Genomic DNA, 18,881 nt, shown 5'->3' with positions numbered 1-18,881 from the left:
CTCCAAAAAGACCGACTGGACAACCCTCCCATCTACTTTCTGAATAATCCTCTCCAAGAAGTTCTGTCACTCAAACTTTTGGGTCTCATTATCTGCCATGATCTTTCCTGGGAAAACCACATTTCAAATCTGGCCTCCAAAGCCAGTCGCCGACTGGGCATCCTCCATCGTGCGAAGTCCTTCCTTGGCACACCTGAGCTCCTCACCACGTACAAGGCTTTCATCCGCAGCTCAATGGAATACTGCTCTCCCCTCTGGGCTGGTCCTCCTGCCTCACACCTAGCTCGTCTTCACGCTGTTGAAAGCAAAGCATTCAGAATCATTGGAATCTCCCGCGATGAAGCTAACTCCAAGGGCCTCTCACTCACTCACCGCAGACAGGTTGGTGGTCTTTCCGTCTTCTACCGACTCCTTTCTGGCCTTGCCCCCCCCCCCCCCCCCAGCTCTCTCTGGGCTCTGTCCCGCAAATATTCCTACAGGTCGCACAAGATCTGCCTGCAACCCTCTTATGGTTAAACTGCCAAAATCAAGACTCTCTGCTCACCTTCACTCCTTCATTCCTCTTTTCTCTCGCCTCTGGAACAAACTCCCTCACTCTCTTCAATCCCACTCCACCCTCCAGGTCTTTAAAACAGCTGTTCACCACCATCTCTTATCTTCCCCCATCCAAAACCTTGATCTTTTCTATCCCCGATAATTTCACCCCAATTCCACTTTTTGAAATACCAACTTCTGTCCTGGAAGTCCTTGGTGTCCTTGTGTTTTATACTTCTCCCCCACCCCCCCCCCCCTTCCCACGCCTCCTCCCCCCAAGCCCTCTCCCTCCCACACATCTCCCACACATCTCCCTGCTCTTAAATGTTGTGTGCTCTCAAGTGTTTGTGTGCTTCCCATTCTCTTGTCTTCCGCTCCCTCTTTTTATACATTTTGTTTGTCTGGTTGATTTGTTTGTGAAGTAAATGTCAGCTCTTTCATGAGCCTCGATTCAGTATACAAAAAAAAAACAAAAAAAAAAAACAGCTCTGGTCTCTATGAGCACTTTGGGAGCTTGGTAGTCATTGAAGCTCAAACCCACCGTTCGGGAAGCACACAAGATGGCTGTGGCGCCGCACCCTTAGCAGCCTCCGGCGTGAGGCAAGCAGACAGGACGACCTCCTTCGGCTCGCTCGCGGCCTCCGCCTCCGAAGAACAACACAGCTGCCAAAACCTCCTCCATTCCACTTGCAAAGCTCCCAAAAAGCACCAAAAGCTTTCACGGATCCCCTCACAGCCGCCCACACAGGCAAAGCGTGACCGCCCACGACCAAAGCCAGGACCAAGAGAGAGAGAGAGAGGGGGGGGGGAATGCACCCTCCCCTATTTTCGCTGACGTCACACTCGAACCAATTCCCGCACCCCACCACTTCAGTCCATGGCCATGACCAATCATTCCTTTTGGGGCGGGGCCTCCCGGCCTTTCTTGACACCCATCGAGAACATTCGGGTGTGGGGTTCCCTTGCCGATCGGCAAATGTGATGGGTTTCTGTCGGGCTTGTCGGTGTTGTAATGTGCCGAGGTCAAGGTTGGCCGAGTGTGCTTTATAAGAACGAAGGGAAAATTCACAAGGGCAATTACACACTGGGGATTATTCTTAAGCCCTACCTAATTAGCATAGCTCCACCCCTCGCATGGAGACACATGTACGATCTTACCGGACATGCGGCCTAACGGATTCCCTACTTAGTTACATGAAGGTTCTTCTTCTGCTTCTTCTTCTTCTTCGTGACATTCGTGGCACACTAATAACTAATAAGCATAGCTCCATTATCTGGACTAAGGTATTTCATTACCTACCCCCCACAAACATAACAATATGTTATGGTTAGGGTTAGATGTGTCACTGTGGTTATGGTTAGATATGTTATAGTGGTTAGGGTTAGATATGTTATTGTTGTTAGGGTTAGATATGTTATGGTGGTTAGGGTTACATATGCTATCATGGTTAGGGTTAGATGTGTTACTGTGGTTATGGTTAGATATGTTATAGTGGTTAGGGTTAGATATGTTATTGTGGTTTGGGTTAGATATGTTATGGTGGTTAGGGTTAGATATGTTATCATGGTTAGGGTTAAATATGTTATGGTGGTTAGGGTTAGATATGTTATGGTGGTTAGGGTTAGATATGTTATTGTGGTTAGGGTTAGATATGTTATGGTGGTTAGTGTTAGATATGTTATCGTGGTTAGGGTTAAATATGTTATCATGGTTATGGTTAAATATTGTTACGGTCGCGGTTTAGATGTTATTTACCGAGCGGTGGTATTGCCGCGACCGAACAGTTATTCCCCGACTAGACCCCGATTCCACCCAGACGTTGACCAAATCGCGCTATGCCAAATCAATGATAGAAAGGACACGACGACTGGGAAAGAGGAAACGACGCAAGGGGTACAGTTCTCAAGACCTCCGGAGGAGGGTATAATTACAGTGGTGGAGAAAAGGGGTAGATTACAAGGCAGTGAGGTAAAGACACAGAAGAAATGGGCACTTAATTACCGTCTTATCTTAGCCCAGACAGACCACAGACAAACGGAACAAGGCGGACTTACACAGGGATTGATGGCAGGAAGGGACAGGTAGGTCGATAGCACAAGGTGCACCTTGGCTCGGAGACAGGATAAAGCACGGTCCAGTCCAGAAGATGCGGGGAGGCCTCACAGTGCTCGGAAGGGACGTCTTTCTTGCTTCAAGCTCAGCGCGCATCTGACGTCACCTCCCTCTCCCTGCGCATGCTCAGCGGGGAGTGACACGCCCTCGGCTGGTTGGCTCCGCCCCACTGGGGCCGGTCCGCCGCTTCCATTGGGTGCGGGGGTTACCGGGCTCCGCCCTTGACGAGGAGCTGACAGGGAGCCCCTATTTGGTAACCCCGTCGAGCACATGTTCGATGGCGGCTCGTTGGGAAGGCCTGGTGCCCTCCCAACACCCCCAAACAACCAAGCCGGAGTGAGGACGCGCACTTCCCGCGCCCGCCGCTGCCGTTGCTGTTGTTGTTGTTGTTGTTGCTGAACCGTGAGGAAGAGCTGCGGGGAGGTATCGGGAGGTCCTAAACTTCCTAACGGTGCCATACAATCACATTCTGGTGCAACGAAGGGTCAGAATTAATGGAAACGAGTCCTTAACTGACATAGACTAAGAATAACTAGCAAGATGTCCTATAGTTGTCTTACATGAGATGCGGTGAACCTGGGCACGACATTTAATGGGGGAAATAGGGGGAGGTCGGGTCTACAGAGTGTTGTTTACAGAAAATGGGACTAGGGAATGGGGGATTGGGGATAGTTGGGAAGTATTGAGGAAATAGGGGAATATTTACAAGCGGATATGGATGGATGCAAATCCCATATCCGCAACATTGCACCATTCTCTACCTCGGGGCGGCCCGACCCGATAAATTTTTACCTACTTTAGTGTGGCACTCAGATGTAGTTCCCTCTACTATTAACTCAACCCTGAGTGCGACAGTTTTACAGATGTTCACAAATGAGTAAATATGTCCCCCTGCGACGTTGCACCCTTCTCCTAACAGAAACACACCCACAGGATAACCGAATCGCGGAAAGCATCCTCAAACTAAACATACAGCCGGTAGGGAGCATCATTTATACAAGACTACACTGATATTTACACTACGATCCAGGACCTGTTCTTTGAGGAACACATGCAGATGTTATGCATAGGGAGAGCACGCATGCCAGCATCGATACACCAACCCACGAGTGCCCTGTGGCCCTACGGCCTTTAATAATGTGCAGAGCACCCCGTCCAAGCACCAAAAGCACCACCCCATTACGCACAGTCAGCACCATCCGGTGCACCAATAAGGTGTTCATAAAAATGCACAATTAAGTGTCCATGGTCACCGGTGGTGTCGCAGCCGGCCGATGTTCTGCCGCTGGTCTTGCCTTCATGGAGTGCACTTGGCCTTCTGGCTTCTTTAGAAATAAAGAAAGGCGCCAACCGCGTCCATTTCTGAATTGTGGCCGTCAGGGGGGCCAACTAAAAGTGGTTCACCTGTATGGCATAGGTGCCACGTTGACCCAGAGGTCCATCCACGGGTGGTGCTTGACCGCAAAAGAACTGCGGTCCATTGTGGGCGGCCACAAAAATTGCGGTCCATATGGTGTATCGATCCAGGCAGCAAGCAGCGGAAGTACAGGCCCACAACTGCGGAGCCAGCACCTCTCTCTCCTCTCTCTCTGCCCCAAAGCCAGATCCTCGGAGGTGGGAGACAAAAGAAGACAAGTGAGTAAGGTGGTAAGGGCGCAAAAGTGCATGCAATACAAGGTAATGCACACTGGGGGCACATGGGAACCAGGTGAGACAGGTACGTTCCTACCGTACGCCCCCCCCCCCCCCCATACCAGGTAACCTACATTGCCCCTCCCTTACCCCTTACTGTATCCACAAAACACAACACTACCCATAAACATCTACTTTACACATCAACAAACGTCCCTACTGTCTTCCCCGTTCCTCCCATAAACCAAATTCGTCTTCTCTCCCTCCTAACCAATCAAATTTGCCATTTCCAACTCTCATCAGTCCCTCCTAAGGAGGGAGAGATGGAATCACCCCAATGTCTTATCCACGTCGTGATGCGTCTCACAAATCCAAACAGCAATTCTCATTTCCTGCAACACAAACAAAGAAAACACAGGTGTGGAGTCATCATCATCACCTCAGGTAAGTGGCTGCGTATGGTGCGACAGGTTCATCAATCCTAACTATTTCCTAAATGACTTTAACAACTTTACATTACCCGGGGTCTTTCTCCTGCCAAACCATTGGCCCTCATTACTCTATGTGGTTCGAAGAACCAAAATCCCATTGACCATCTGTGGTGCACACCATCAATTTGGGTCTCACTCCCCGATTCAACACTCGGTGCCCCCGCACAATTTCGGTGGCTGGGTCGTGTGACGCTCCCAGCTGGTCCGCCCACCTGCACACCTCCACCACTGTTGTTGCCTACCGAGCTCACCTGCTCCTCACCCTAACCTAACTAACTGGGGAAGGCCCTCTCGCACTCTCACCCCCTCAGTGCCCTCTCTGGCACGGGCTGCCCGATCCACACCCGGGATCCTCAGGCACCCACTGATACTAACGGCTCCCAGAGCCCACCTGCGGCCTCACCTGGCCGACATCTAACAGTGGCGGAGTGCCCAACCATTCACACTCATACTAACAGGCCACACGACCAGCCAATTTCACCACACCAATGCACCCATCCACAATACCATTCTGCAACCGCACCACAAATGCCAATATCCAACCACAATTTACCTATACCTTCTAACTATTCTTTAAACTACCCTCCCCGGGTACTCGTGAAAAGGGGGTCCACTCTTCCCCCATCCACACCTTCGCACCATGCACACCACTCCGTACCACTTACTCCAACTCTCTCCACACCACTCATTCTCTGCTCCATATATTTCACACACCTGTACTTGCACACCTGTGCTCTCATACTTGGTGCCGCCTGCACCCTTCTCTCCCCCAAGCGCATTCGCGCTGATCCACAACACTCACTACTCACCTCGGAGCATTGCCTCACCGATGCCTCATTTGAAGCTGCTCACCAGCACTTCCATTCACACTGCAACATCTGCTCTGTCTACTCCCTTCTAAAACTTGCGCTCCTCCGTCTTCCCTTACACTCAGCGCTCCCACGTCATTATCAAACCCTAAGCTACTACGTCCCCACTACAGGTACCAAGTCTCTTACTTAACTCTTGTCACCCATAGTCACCTCTAGTCCCTATCAATATAACCTAACCCACCCGGGCTAGTTTTCACTGCCATACACCCCATAATCTATAGCGCATTTGCCCCCAGTTTGTGAGGGATGACAGAGTTGCCATCCCACCACATCGGGCATCTCCCACTACCAATTTTGCACATCAAATTTCAACAAATCAAAAATTTGCCAATCACTACCCATCATCTGCCAATCATTACTGCCAATCCTTTGCCAATCATCAAATTTTGTTTTTCTAATTTCGGGGCCAAAACACTATCCTCGTCATTACAGTCTACTTACTAATGCCTCTCGGTGCGCCAATTCACTTCTAAAGCTCGGCTTCGTACAGCCAAGCCATGAATGCGGGTTGTTTGGTGCCAGCGGCTGGATACGTCCCGCATTCGGTGCAGGGAAGGAGGTTTACCCGGGCGGAGGTCCCACGCACCATCTCGGCACGGAGCCATCCCATGGCCCGATCTCGACCTGCCGGAATGCCTCAACAAAAAGTGGTCGCCATGACGACCCTTCCTATCGGGCTGCCCGCTCCGCCTAGTGGAGCACGGACGCGGCCGTTCAAAGCGAGGTCCAGCGTGGATCGCGTACGGCGGTCCTTTCGAACCCGCCGTGGCTCGGATCCCCGCTGGTTCTCGCGGCACGCGAAGCCCGGCACGCACCGAGGGCCCGATTCGGCTATAAGTCGCTCTAACCGCTAACCCGGTTACCGTCGATGCCTCACCTGCATGCTTACACGCATACGCTACCCCTTTCTTGCTCATACATCCAGCCGTTTCCCTGCTCTTGGTCATTGCACCTTCTCTTACACACCCAGGTACACTCATTCCACTCACAGACTTGGTCACACACCTGACCACCGAACACCTTGGCACACATTCGTCGCTCGCACACCTCACCAACACACCTCTTCGCGCCCCCTCCTCGGTCACCTCCTCTGTGACGATCACAGGTGTGCTCTCACTCGCACACCCAACCACGTGCCTCACTACCAATTCCAGCGTGCATTCCCACACACGCTCTACCATTCCAGGTGTGCTTCCTTTCTCACCTGTCACAACCAACTCACGCTCCGTGTCACTCTTACTACTCTCACCTCCACTCTTGACAGCGCACTCACCCTTACTCTCGACAGCGCACTCTTTCCTCATGCACCCGTCCGTTACACACCTTTCTCGCGCACACTCTCCCGTTACACCCTCTGTAACACTCACCACAGGTGTACACTCTTCCTTACTTTTGACAGCGCACTCTTTCCCCATGCACCCCAGAGTCGGACTTTCTCGCACACCTCCTTTTTCGCACACCAGACCTGTCGCACACTTCACCAACGGCCTCTCACGAACACCCGGGTCCATCTCGACCCCCAAGCTTATTAAATCACCTGGCACATCATACGCACGACCATATTGGTCACCACTTACACCGGGTCCTCTTTCTCTTCGCTTCTCCTCCATCACCTGCGAATCCCTCATCCGGTTAATGAGCACATCATCACGATCCGAACACAGACTTTGGACCAATTCTTTTACTTCCTCTTTGATCTCTTTCTTATCCCCTCTCCGTCGCTTCTTAATTTCGCTTACCCCTTCTTCCACTTCTTCTAATTTCTGCTTCACCTCTTTTATTTCCCGGTGCGTCTCCTCAAGCTCGTCCTCTAAGGCCACCTTGACCGTTTCTATGTGCGTCCTCACCTGCCGGTCCTTCGTCTCCATTACCTCTGTCACCTCGTCCAACCTCGTTGTCAGTCCCTCACGTACCATCTGACATTGCCTCTGTGTCGCTATCAAGTCATTTTTTAGGTCGTTTTGTGTCGCTTTTAACCCTCCTAATACCGCAGTGTTCCTTTGAACCTGCTCCGTTAGTTCTTTTTGTCCCTCCGTCAGCTGTTCCACTCCCAGCGACAACTCCTCTATACCACCTTGCAATTTTACAGTCCCCTTTCTCACCTCCTTCTCCATGCGCTCCTCACAGTGCCTCACCTCCTCGCGCACTCCTCCGACCTCCTCACTCACACCTCTTCTGATCTCCTCTCCCATCACTTGCATCTCCTGCCCAGATGCCACCCTCATCTGCTCCATTTCCTCGCTGTGAGCATCCAATTTAGTTTCTACCCCCGTTCTGACCCCCTCTATCTGCTGCCCCATCCTTTTAACTTCCCTTTCCGCTTGGTCCCTCATGTCCCTCAATTTGCCTTCCATACTGTTTTCTAACCCCTCTAACCCCTTTTTCATCCCTTCCATTTGATTCTCTTGAGCGGCCATTCTGTTTTCTACCCCCGTTAACCCATGTTTCACCCCTTCTATCCCATTGTCTAACCCCTCTAATTTAGCTTCTAGCCGTTCCCCCATTTCTCCCATTTTGCCCCCCATTTCGCTCCCCAATCGCTCACTATCAGCCCTCATTACCCCCATTTGCTCACTCTGAGCCTCTATACTGTTTTTCAAACCTCCAATTTGGTCTCCCATTTGTCCCATAAGGGCCCTCATTTGCAGGAAAAAAAGGTTCGAATCCACCAGCGGCGCTGCTACGGTCGCGGGCGCGGTCGCCGTAGCCATGTGCGAGGCGCCATTTTGCGCGCCCGTAACCTCGTGCGCGAGGACGCCATTTTGCGAACCTGCCGCCCTCACTGCTTCGCTCTCCTCATGTCCCTCAATTTGGTCCTGGATCGACCCTGCCTCACTCTCCTCTACCGGAACCCAGCCGTCTTGATCTCCCATAGCGCGACTTTCAAAATTCGGGTTTTTTGTCAAACAAAATCAAATTTCGGTGACTTGTAATTTTGAGCGCGTAAAGCGCGCTTCGGGTCCGTATCTCCCACCCAGACACCAATTGTTACAGTCCGCGGATTAGATGTTATTTACCGAGCGGTGGTATTGCCGCGACCGAACAGTTATTCCCCGACTAGACCCCGATTCCACCCAGACGTTGACCAAATCGCGCTATGCCAAATCAATGATAGAAAGGACACGACGACTGGGAAAGAGGAAACGACGCAAGGGGTACAGTTCTCAAGACCTCCGGAGGAGGGTATAATTACAGTGGTGGAGAAAAGGGGTAGATTACAAGGCAGTGAGGTAAAGACACAGAAGAGATGGGCACTTAATTACCGTCTTATCTTAGCCCAGACAGACCACAGACAAACGGAACAAGGCGGACTTACACAGGGATTGATGGCAGGAAGGGACAGGTAGGTCGATAGCACAAGGTGCACCTTGGCTCGGGGACAGGATAAAGCACGGTCCAGTCCAGAAGATGCGGGGAGGCCTCACAGCGCTCGGAAGGGACGTCTTTCTTGCTTCAAGCTCAGCGCGCATCTGACGTCACCTCCCTCTCCCTGCGCATGCTCAGCGGGGAGTGACACGCCCTCGGCTGGTTGGCTCCGCCCCACTGGGGCCGGTCCGCCGCTTCCATTGGGTGCGGGGGTTACCGGGCTCCGCCCTTGACGAGGAGCTGACAGGGAGCCCCTATTTGGTAACCCCGTCGAGCACATGTTCGATGGCGGCTCGTTGGGAAGGCCTGGTGCCCTCCCAACACCCCCTACCAACCAAGCCGGAGTGAGGACGCGCACTTCCCGTGCCCGCCGCTGCCGTTGCTGTTGTTGTTGTTGTTGTTGCTGAACCGTGAGGAAGAGCTGCGGGGAGGTATCGGGAGGTCCTAAACTTCCTAACGGTGCCATACAATCACATTCTGGTGCAACGAAGGGTCAGAATTAATGGAAACGAGTCCTTAACTGACATAGACTAAGAATAACTAGCAAGATGTCCTATAGTTGTCTTACATGAGATGCGGTGAACCTGGGCACGACATTTAATGGGGGAAATAGGGGGAGGTCGGGTCTACAGAGTGTTGTTTACAGAAAATGGGACTAGGGAATGGGGGATTGGGGATAGTTGGGAAGTATTGAGGAAATAGGGGAATATTTACAAGCGGATATGGATGGATGCAAATCCCATATCCGCAACAATATGTTATTGTGGCGGACACGAAAGCCCACTGGCGTGGTGACATCATTCCGCGCACCAAGTGGGCGGCGGCCACGCCCGAGGGGTAGGCGTGGCCTGAGGATATACACGGGGCGCGCAGCCCGGAGCGCGCTAGTGTTACAGTGAGCTCCTGAAATAAAGACGCTTATAAGTTACCGCTTGTCCGCTTCCTCCTTGCTCGCAAGCAGCGCGCGTAACGCCGCGCTTTATTATCGTGGTTAGGGTTAGATATGTTATGGTGGTTAGGGTTAAATATGTTATGATGGTTAGGAACTTTGCGGTTAGATTTAGAGTTTGGGTTAGGGTTAGGGTTAGAGTTTGGGTTGGGGTTTTCATAGCTTGGTTTTTCAATTACCTTGTTATCATTTTCTTACTTATTATTTGTATTATCAAGTTATTTTGAGCATCTCAAGTTCAAAATAAAAGAGGACTACCAGACGTTGGAGGTATCACTGTGACAGGTAGAAGGAGAAGTTGTTAACTGAAGGTTAACAATGGTGTGCTAATGGTGTGGGAAGCAAAGTAATGCTGATATTTTTGGTCGTGAGAGTAATATGGGACTCGTTTCATAACTTTGTTCGTAATATTGAAGATGAATTACTTTGTTTATTGCAGACAGCAAACATATCTGGCAGAGCTCGAGAGTCAGGTGGAGAAAGATTTCAGACGTGCCATGGACAAGCTTGAGTTTGACAATGTGATTGCTCATTGTCCTGAAAGCTTTCCATCAGTGTGGCTGCCCCCCCATGAGGAATGCAGGACATCAGTCATGAGAAAGGGTGAGGAGGATAACGCAAATATTTGACTGACATGCCTCTGTCACTCTCAAAAATGTACACCAAATGTTGCATATTTGTAAATTGAAATATTTACTTCCAAGCAGCTTTCAGCTTCATGGAAACCATGTTCATCATGGAAACCAAACTACTGACTATGAAGCTGCAAGAAAAATAAACTCGCACCAACTTCATCCGTTTCATCCACTAATAAACTCACACCACCTTAACCTCGTGTGTATGTATGTATGTATGTATGTATGTATGTATGTATGTATGTATGTATGTATGTATGTATGTTTCTGCATGGTACTGACTGACATGGCTCCGAGCTGTTCAAGCCTAGTCATGGATACTGCAAAGATCCGTCCGGAGGCAGAGGCAGGGCATCATGTGTTATTCACACAATGAGTGACGCACACACAAGTCGGAGCATTTAGTGTGCATTAGTTTAACTTTAAAAACTGCCTTTGCAGTTAACCCTTGGTCTCTCTGTGTTGCCACAATCGTTCATGTTTCGTTGTGTTTATGCGGCAATTGACACGTGTATATTAAAATAAGAGAGACAGTGATCATGATGGGGTACAAATTATACAGGTCACAGTACGTAAATGCTGAAATTTAAAAATATATATTGTTATGGTTGCCCGGTCATCTCAATTGCGTGGTTTGAATCCGGCGAGTTGCTCTTATGCGACCATAACGGTCGACTGGTTCGGGATCTTCCCCACCGGATCACGTGCTTAATGTCACGATATCTTTTGGATTGGAAGTCCGAAGCGAACCAGCGTTACATCAATTAGGCATCATACATCGTATGCAAATTAGGCCGAGCGAGCGTGATGTGCAACTAGATCCGGGTGTGCGGTGTGACGAACCACTGCCGATTATCCCTCAATGGGTTTTCCCTTACTCACCCCTAGGAGAGCTACGACAACCATGATTCACCCCCAAGGTCAGGTGTATTTAAGAAAGCAAATGGCAAGGGGGGAAGGAAAAATAAGGAAGCAATAACAATAAATGGTGTATGAATAAAAATCCCTTACCCACAACTGCACATACGTGCCCAGTGCCCACAAACCAACGAATGAAAGGGAGATCCTTAAATAACTATTTCTTATCTGGGCCTATCAAAACACACCACAATAGAGAGATAAAATGGCAGGACCAGACAATAGTGTTCCAGCAAACCCGGCAGAGTTGGTGAATATGAGCCTGTCGTATGAGCCTGCCTGTCGACAGCTGGCAGATTGGCTCCCGGTCCGTGTGCCTTGAGGAGGTGGAGACGCGGCGCTGGCTTGGTGGGGGAGTGGCTTCCGCACAGTGTGAGCTTTAAAAAAAAGTTATAAAAGACTGATTACAGAGGGCAGTACGGTAAAAATGGTCAAACTGGATGATCATTTTAGATGCAGACATAGAGGTGGGTAAACATCATCTAACTAGACAAAAAAACTATGCTTATCGAAAATCACAATGCATTACTTTACGCTTGTACTACAAATTCACTTCAAGGAAATAACTAAGGATTATTAACTCGGAGGAGCCATTTCTTCGATATATGTCGAATTCCAACTTGATGAGGTAGCAAGGCACAGGTGAAGTCCCATAACAGCAAATTCTGCACGACCGGTTAGCAAACAAGTGTCATCTGCCACACAAACGCGTTATCTCTGCCTTGCTGCGCATCAGCTCGTAGGTGGAGTTGTGGTCGGGCATGATTAATAAACCAGAAACGGACGGCCCTTCCAACCAGAAAGTGACATGGCACTAAACGTTATGTTCAACCACACCACAATTTCACCTCCGATTCCAGATGGCTTCCGCTCAGGTCTTTTAAAGACCAATATTTAAAAAGTCACAAGTAAAGGAAAGCGAAGCCGGCGAACATGGTTTCGCCCTTATTTGGGCTCATCACAACAGCAGATCACACAATCTTTTACTTGTGACCAAAAATCAAATCAATGAAAAATATGAATTAAACTCCTAACTTGGTGAAGAAACCTAAATTGGTAACGTCATAATTAAAAAAAAAAAACACACACACACACACACACACACGTGTGTTTATACATACAAATTGACTCACCTGGTTATTTAGACTTTAGTAAACCATCAAGATTGTTGTTTATACCTTTAGCAAAAAATAACTCAGGAGTGCAACATGGCAATGGTGGGCCAAAAGGCCTCATTTCCTCGTTTAAGGTCGTATAGGATAGTGCAACGACTCACTCGTTACACTCAGTCATTAAAACGTTATTGAATAACATTATTCTTGTAACACTTTAAAACCTTGTTACATTCAAAACTAGAACGGCACTCGTTAAAGAGCATACCCCCGCCAGGCTGAACAATTTACATTTTGTATCCCCCTGATAGGCCGGATTTGGATTCGGACCTGAACCAAAATCGAATCCGCTTGTTCATGTCACTGCCCGAACTCGATCATCTAGATTTGTCCTAACTCGTCCCTAGCTTTTTGAGACATCCTGCTATATATCATTTTGGCCCGATCTCTCAATGGTGAAGAATTTGAAAAATTCACTTATCCGGATCTGGATCTTAACCAAAATCGAATCAATTTGTCCTTGTCGCATACATAACCTGTTCACAAAGTTTCATCTGAATCACAAAGTGCTGCATTATGTAATGGGCAGACCTGCATTTTTCGAAGACTCACCTAGGTTGGATTACCCATTTCATGTTGATATTAATGCACAGGCTTTCTCGTCACCATGTCAGTTAAGCAGTTGTAGTGGTTATATCTATGTAAATTATATATCGATTCGATAGTAATAAAAGCCAATGTTTGTCCATCAGTCAGCCAGTCTGTCAGAGTGTGTGTGTGTGTGTGTGTGTGTGTGTGTGTGTGTGTGTGTGTGTGTGTGTGTGTGTGTGTGTGTGTGTGTGTGTGTGTCTCCTCCATAATTCCAAAACCATGAAACCTAGCGGTCCCAAACTTTTCACACGTACTTATCGAACTCCAAGTGAGTTCATTAATGAAAACTGGGTGTTTGGGTGTGTTTAAACACCCATTTTTCGAGGATCATTAACCAGCTTATTTAATTAAACTAAAAACAGGCTTTATCCTTGGTCAGCCCGATATCCCTCGCAGGGGTCTTCAGCTTTTTCAGCCTGTTCAAAACGCCTTACTTTGGAACAGGCCGCAAAGGTTTCTGCACGATTAAGTGCTTTAAATTTATTTTTTCACTTTGCTCACTCATATCAGTGAACGTCTGATCTTCATACCTACAAATCACTGTATACATCGCTAATGTAGAAATTGCATTTAATGACTTTGTGTAGAACTGCTTTTGGTGAAAATGTAGTCTCTAGCCAATTGCCTCACACCCTCATTTTAAATCCGATTTGATTTCTGTTTTAATTTATGGCTGTCGCTAAAGTAGATTAAGACTCAGTAAAATAAAATTCTATGAAAATCAGTCAAATCCCCTCCCCTCCCTACTGCACTTCCCCCTACTCTCCTCCTCCCTCCCTCTCTTCCTCCCCCACCCTTTTCCCTCCCCATCCCCCATCTCTCCCTCCCTACCTCTTCCCGCTCTTCCCATCTCCTCCCTCCCCTTCCACTTATCCCCCCTTTCCCCTACTCCATCCCCTCCCCTCCTCTCTCCCCATCCTGTCTCTCCCTACCCCCTCTCGCCCTGTCCCTTCTGGCCCTTCTGGCCCTTATTTCTTTTTCTCTCTCTCTCTCTTTCTTTCTCTCTCTCTTTTTCTCTTTCTCTTTCTCTTTCTCTTTCTCTTTCTCTTTCTCTTTCTCTCTCTCTCTCTCTCTCTCTCTCTCTCTCTCTCTCTCTCTCTCTCTCTCTCTCTCTCTCTCCACTCCCTCTCCTTTCCCTCTCTGCCCCCCCCTTCTCTCTCTCCCCCTGCACTCCCCCTCCTTTCCCTCTCTGCCCCCCCCCCCCCCCTTCTCTCTCCACCCTCTCTTAATATTCCCATCACGAAGCGAATCTGTGTTTCCCGGCAATGCTGGGTACCTTTGCAAGTATTTAATATTATTTTGTCAAAGCAAGTAGACCACTATTATCACCTGTGGCTAACATTAAGCGAAGGGTTCCTTATGAGCTTGCAGGCACAATGGCGGTTCCATGGTTTCCGTTTATGGAGAGACGAGAAGCGATCCGTGCAGCAAGCTTACTCACTAATCTGAAGGCGTTGACAGCACTCGATCAAGTGAGGGCAGAATGCTGCCGGGCAACCTCACAATCCCTCTTCCTTCTTTGCCTGGGACGCCCTCTCTGGCTCACTGAGTTTGCTCGGATTCAGGGACAGCATGCCAGCCAGGTGACCTAGACTCTACAGGCTTTTGGCATTCCTAAAGGCCACCATTGTACACCTATTATGTCTCCTGGCCAAGTTTATGTTCAAAATAAGTGAATCAACAGTGCCTGGCAATGCCAGCAAGGCCAGTTTGGAAGTTTCTCTTTCGATTGTTTTTTTTTCGTGTTGTGTTCCAGACGGAGCTGTTTCTAAATGATGCTTGGTTCAATTCTGTGGTTTCTGGGTTATGCTCCGCATTGGTCAAGGCAGAGCGAGGCTGGATGGACATTCGGCAGAACAGCATCGAGGTTCGATGCACACGCTCCATATTTCTCTGAACAAATGTGTTGAACGTTTATTCATTTGTTTTTAAAGGAAACGGCTGACCTTGGGAGCTACACTTTCCACTTTAATCCACACCGGGCTGAAGGCAGGATTACATGTTAATGGCATTGGGAAGAATTGCCATAAAGAAGGCCATGACCACCATGGTTGGTTGCATCGACGACTCGACCGATTTCAATCATAATCTCTTCTTATTTTTTTATTTCTGTATACATGATCAAGGCTCGTGGAGGAGATAGAACAGATTGGAAGGGAACACAATGGAAAAGGGGAAGCACCAACAGCAGAGTAGAAGTGAGTATGGGAGTGACGTAAAGGAAAGAGGGAAAGGGACACATTGGGGCGAAGAAGCAGAATGAAACTTGACAAGAGGAAGGGGAAGGTCGAGATGAAACAGAAAAGAAACAAACCAACTAACAAGTAACAAATGAAAATAGGTGAGGGAAAGGGGTAAAAATACCACAATAACCTGGAAAATGAGAGTGTTTGGGAATGGGGTAATTTGTGGTAGAAGAGATCATGAGTATGGATGGGGGATGTGACCTGATGTAACAGTGAACTGCTGCGTTGAATACCTGGAGGGAAAAATGGGACTGAACAGACTGGGGAAGTTGGTTCTACATGTGAGAGAAAAAAGGAATAAATGAGTGGAGGTGAGCCGTGAGCCTGGATTTTGGGAGTTTACCAAGACAAGAGGAAGGTTATTGGCAGACTATGTGCACCCTGCAGAAATATTGGCGGAACAGTGCCAGGAGAGGGAAGAGCATGCAAGACAAACTAGAACTGCACCAAGTAGAGCATATACCACTGCCAGGCTCAACAGTTGACATTTTGTATCCCACTGATAGGCCGGACCTGGATTCGGACCTGAACCAAAATCGAATCGGCTTGCTCTTGTTACCTAACCAATTCATCCACCTTGGTTTGTCATAATCTGTCCATAACCTTTTGAAATATCATATTGTTACGGCCCGGGATTCGGGTCCACGACGAGGGGTTAGCCTCTGTTCCCTCCCGAACTTACTAGACCTGCCGCTGCCCGCGCACGAATAACTTCGTACTTCGGCAAGTTGCGAACCAGCAACTACTAACGCCAATTGGTCCGCCGCGCAATAGCAGGGTCCAATCGTCTAGCTCCGCTTACCTGTACCACGTGACTATTTCAATCGGGGAACGTACCGTACGTTCCCTCCGGCAGTGTACCACTTTTAGATGGCCGAGCAACCATTGGTACCTGCCGGGCTAATGCTAATTTTGTTACGGCTGATCGCTATTTTGGGTGCGAGCAATGGCGGACCATGGGAAGAAAAGACATTCACGGACAGAGATAAGGAAAGTTTAATGATTTGATTTATTTACAAATATTTACAGTGAAACTTATCGATAGGAAAGAAAAAGGGACAAGAAGCATAAACTTAGCTTATTCTACGGATCTACGCCTTATTACGATCACTACGAATAAACACAAGGCGCCAGCACACATTCACAGGAAAGAGGGAGGGGAAAAACGAACATTGGGAACCTGTTGCAAAATGGTTACAAGGTTATCCGATCCTTTTCCTCGCGACGCCTTTTGTCTTGACCTCACCAACGAACACCTGGCTGGCAAACGGCAGTACCCAACACGAGCAAGTGAGAAGTGTTGGGAACTGTGAAGAGCGAGTGCCAGGGAACTGTGCAGAGCTAGTGCCAGGTAACCATGCAGAGCGAGTGCGTCGGGAAGCGTGCAGAGCGAGTGCGTCAGGAACCGTGCAGAGCGAGTGCCAGAGAACCGTGCAGGGCGAGTGCCAGAGAACCGTGCAGGGCGAGTGCCAGAGAACCGTGCAGGGCGAGTGCCAGAGAACCGTGCAGGGCGAGTGCCAGGGAACCGTGCAGAGCGAGTGCATCGGGAAGCATGCAGAGCGAGTGCGTCAGGAGCCATGCAGAGCGAGTGCCAGAGAACCATGCAGGGCGAGTGCCAGAGAACCGTGCAGGGCGAGTGCCAGAGAACCGTGCAGGGCGAGTGCGTCGGGAAGCGTGCAGAGCGAGTGCATCAGGAACCATGCAGGGCGAGTGCCAGAGAACCGTGCAGGGCGAGTGCCAGAGAACCGTGCAGGGCGAGTGCCTCAGGAGCCGTGCAGAGCGAGTGCGTCGGGAAGCGTGCAGAGCCAGTGCGTCGGGAAGCATGCAGAGCAAGTGCCAGGGAACCGTGCAGAGTGAGTGCGTCGGGAAGCATGCAGGGCGAGTGTGTCAGGAACCGTGCAGAGCGAGTGCCAGAGAACTGTGCAGGGCGAGTGCCAGAGAACCGTGCAGAGCGAGTGCCAGGGAACCGTGCGGAGCGAGTGCCAGGGAACTGTGCAGAGTGAGTGCGCCGTGTTATGTGCTCCTCCCCAAACCCCGGTCACCTCCGAGCCCCAAGAGGAGTCACGGCAGAAAGATGTGTTATTCTGTATGTCAAAGATCAATGGTGAAACCACACCAATTGTTACCAACAAACAAGTATTGTATTAAGGTCACACAAGAATAACAGTACAATAACAATATTAATCAATTGTACAACCAATATATCATTCCTATGATGGTACCATCAGTTTCGTACAATATAACTCACTGTGCTCCAAGTGAGTGAAAATAACATTCCCAATGTCTCTATCCCAGCTTCAAACCAAAGTCGATCCACGCTCCAGTGATCATCAGAACGATGTTGTATCGAGACCAGAATCCCGCTCGGTTGACAGTCACACTGCCAAAGATAGGCAAAAGTGTCCTCAAGAGGCGGCTGGGAAATCACACCTTCGGGTATGGACGTTCAACGGCTCCCAATCGGCGAACCGCAAATTCACACTCAAAATCCACGTTACACACACACACCAGGTTACGTCTGGATGGTTGTGAAAATGGTTGAAGCGAGGTGAAAAACCTGGAGCGATGCGAAAATCCAGCGCGAGGCAAAATGGCCAACGGTCCGTTCTCGAGACGTAACGGCACTTCAATGATTCTCTTCGGAATCAACCGCAAAACCTGTCATGCAGGTTTATCTGTCACAGCGATAACAACTCTGTCGCAGGAATCCCTTTCCCAGGAAACCCCAAAGTTCGCTAGTGACCCCCATTCACCAGCGTTTGCTCCAGACCTCCAAGTAGCTTGGCTCCTTCTCCTACCTTACTCGCTCCGCCTCTTCCTCCTCTTCTTCCTCTTCTTCTTCATCTGGGTCCCGATCCGGTTTCCGGTTTCTTTTAAAACACTAACTTTTTTTACCTTTTGAAAACAGTAATCTCTATTTCACTTAAACGATAACAATAATAGTACATGGAACCAAAAATGTTTACAGTGGATGAGAACCACAACAACGGAAGTGACGAATCCGTAACAGCCGTGATCTCGTGCAGGGTAAAGAGTACGTCGTGGCCTTGTGCATAAAGTGAGTGTCGTGCACACGTGCGCCAAGAGGGAGTCCAATAACACGTGTACAGCCAATGGAATCCTAGGCGAAGTGTAATGCAGGCACGTGCTGAGGCCTGTGAGAGGGTCCGGCCAAGAAAGGAACACAAGTGTACTGCTGACAGAGTCCAAAAGGCAAGAGCGAGAATAATGCAGGCACGTGCGAGGTGACAAAGTCCAGGGCCAAGAGAGTGAATCATGTGCAGAGGCCTGTGAGAGGGTCCGGCCTAGAGCGGATGCACAAGTGTTCAGTGAAAATGGCAAAGAGGGAGAGAATAATCATG

General features: G+C 49.2%; 1 protein-coding gene across 1 annotated transcript in view; it reads left to right on the top strand.

Moving 5' to 3' along the window:
* DNAH1 (dynein axonemal heavy chain 1) overlaps positions 1-18,881 on the top strand; it is a 220,518-nt gene that overhangs the window by 53,285 nt on the left and 148,352 nt on the right. The window contains exons 8-10 of the mRNA XM_078777248.1: positions 10,397-10,578; positions 14,645-14,745; positions 15,030-15,140. Coding sequence (XP_078633374.1) covers positions 10,397-10,578; positions 14,645-14,745; positions 15,030-15,140 — 394 coding nt within the window. The remainder of the gene's footprint in view (positions 1-10,396; positions 10,579-14,644; positions 14,746-15,029; positions 15,141-18,881) is intronic.

The sequence above is a fragment of the Myxine glutinosa genome, chromosome 5 (genome assembly GCF_964187855.1).
Source record: "Myxine glutinosa chromosome 5, kmMyxGlut1.1, whole genome shotgun sequence".
Classification (NCBI taxonomy): Eukaryota; Metazoa; Chordata; class Myxini; order Myxiniformes; family Myxinidae; genus Myxine; species Myxine glutinosa.
Note: the sequence above shows the minus strand (reverse complement) of the source record. Positions and strands in the feature narration are given on the sequence as shown.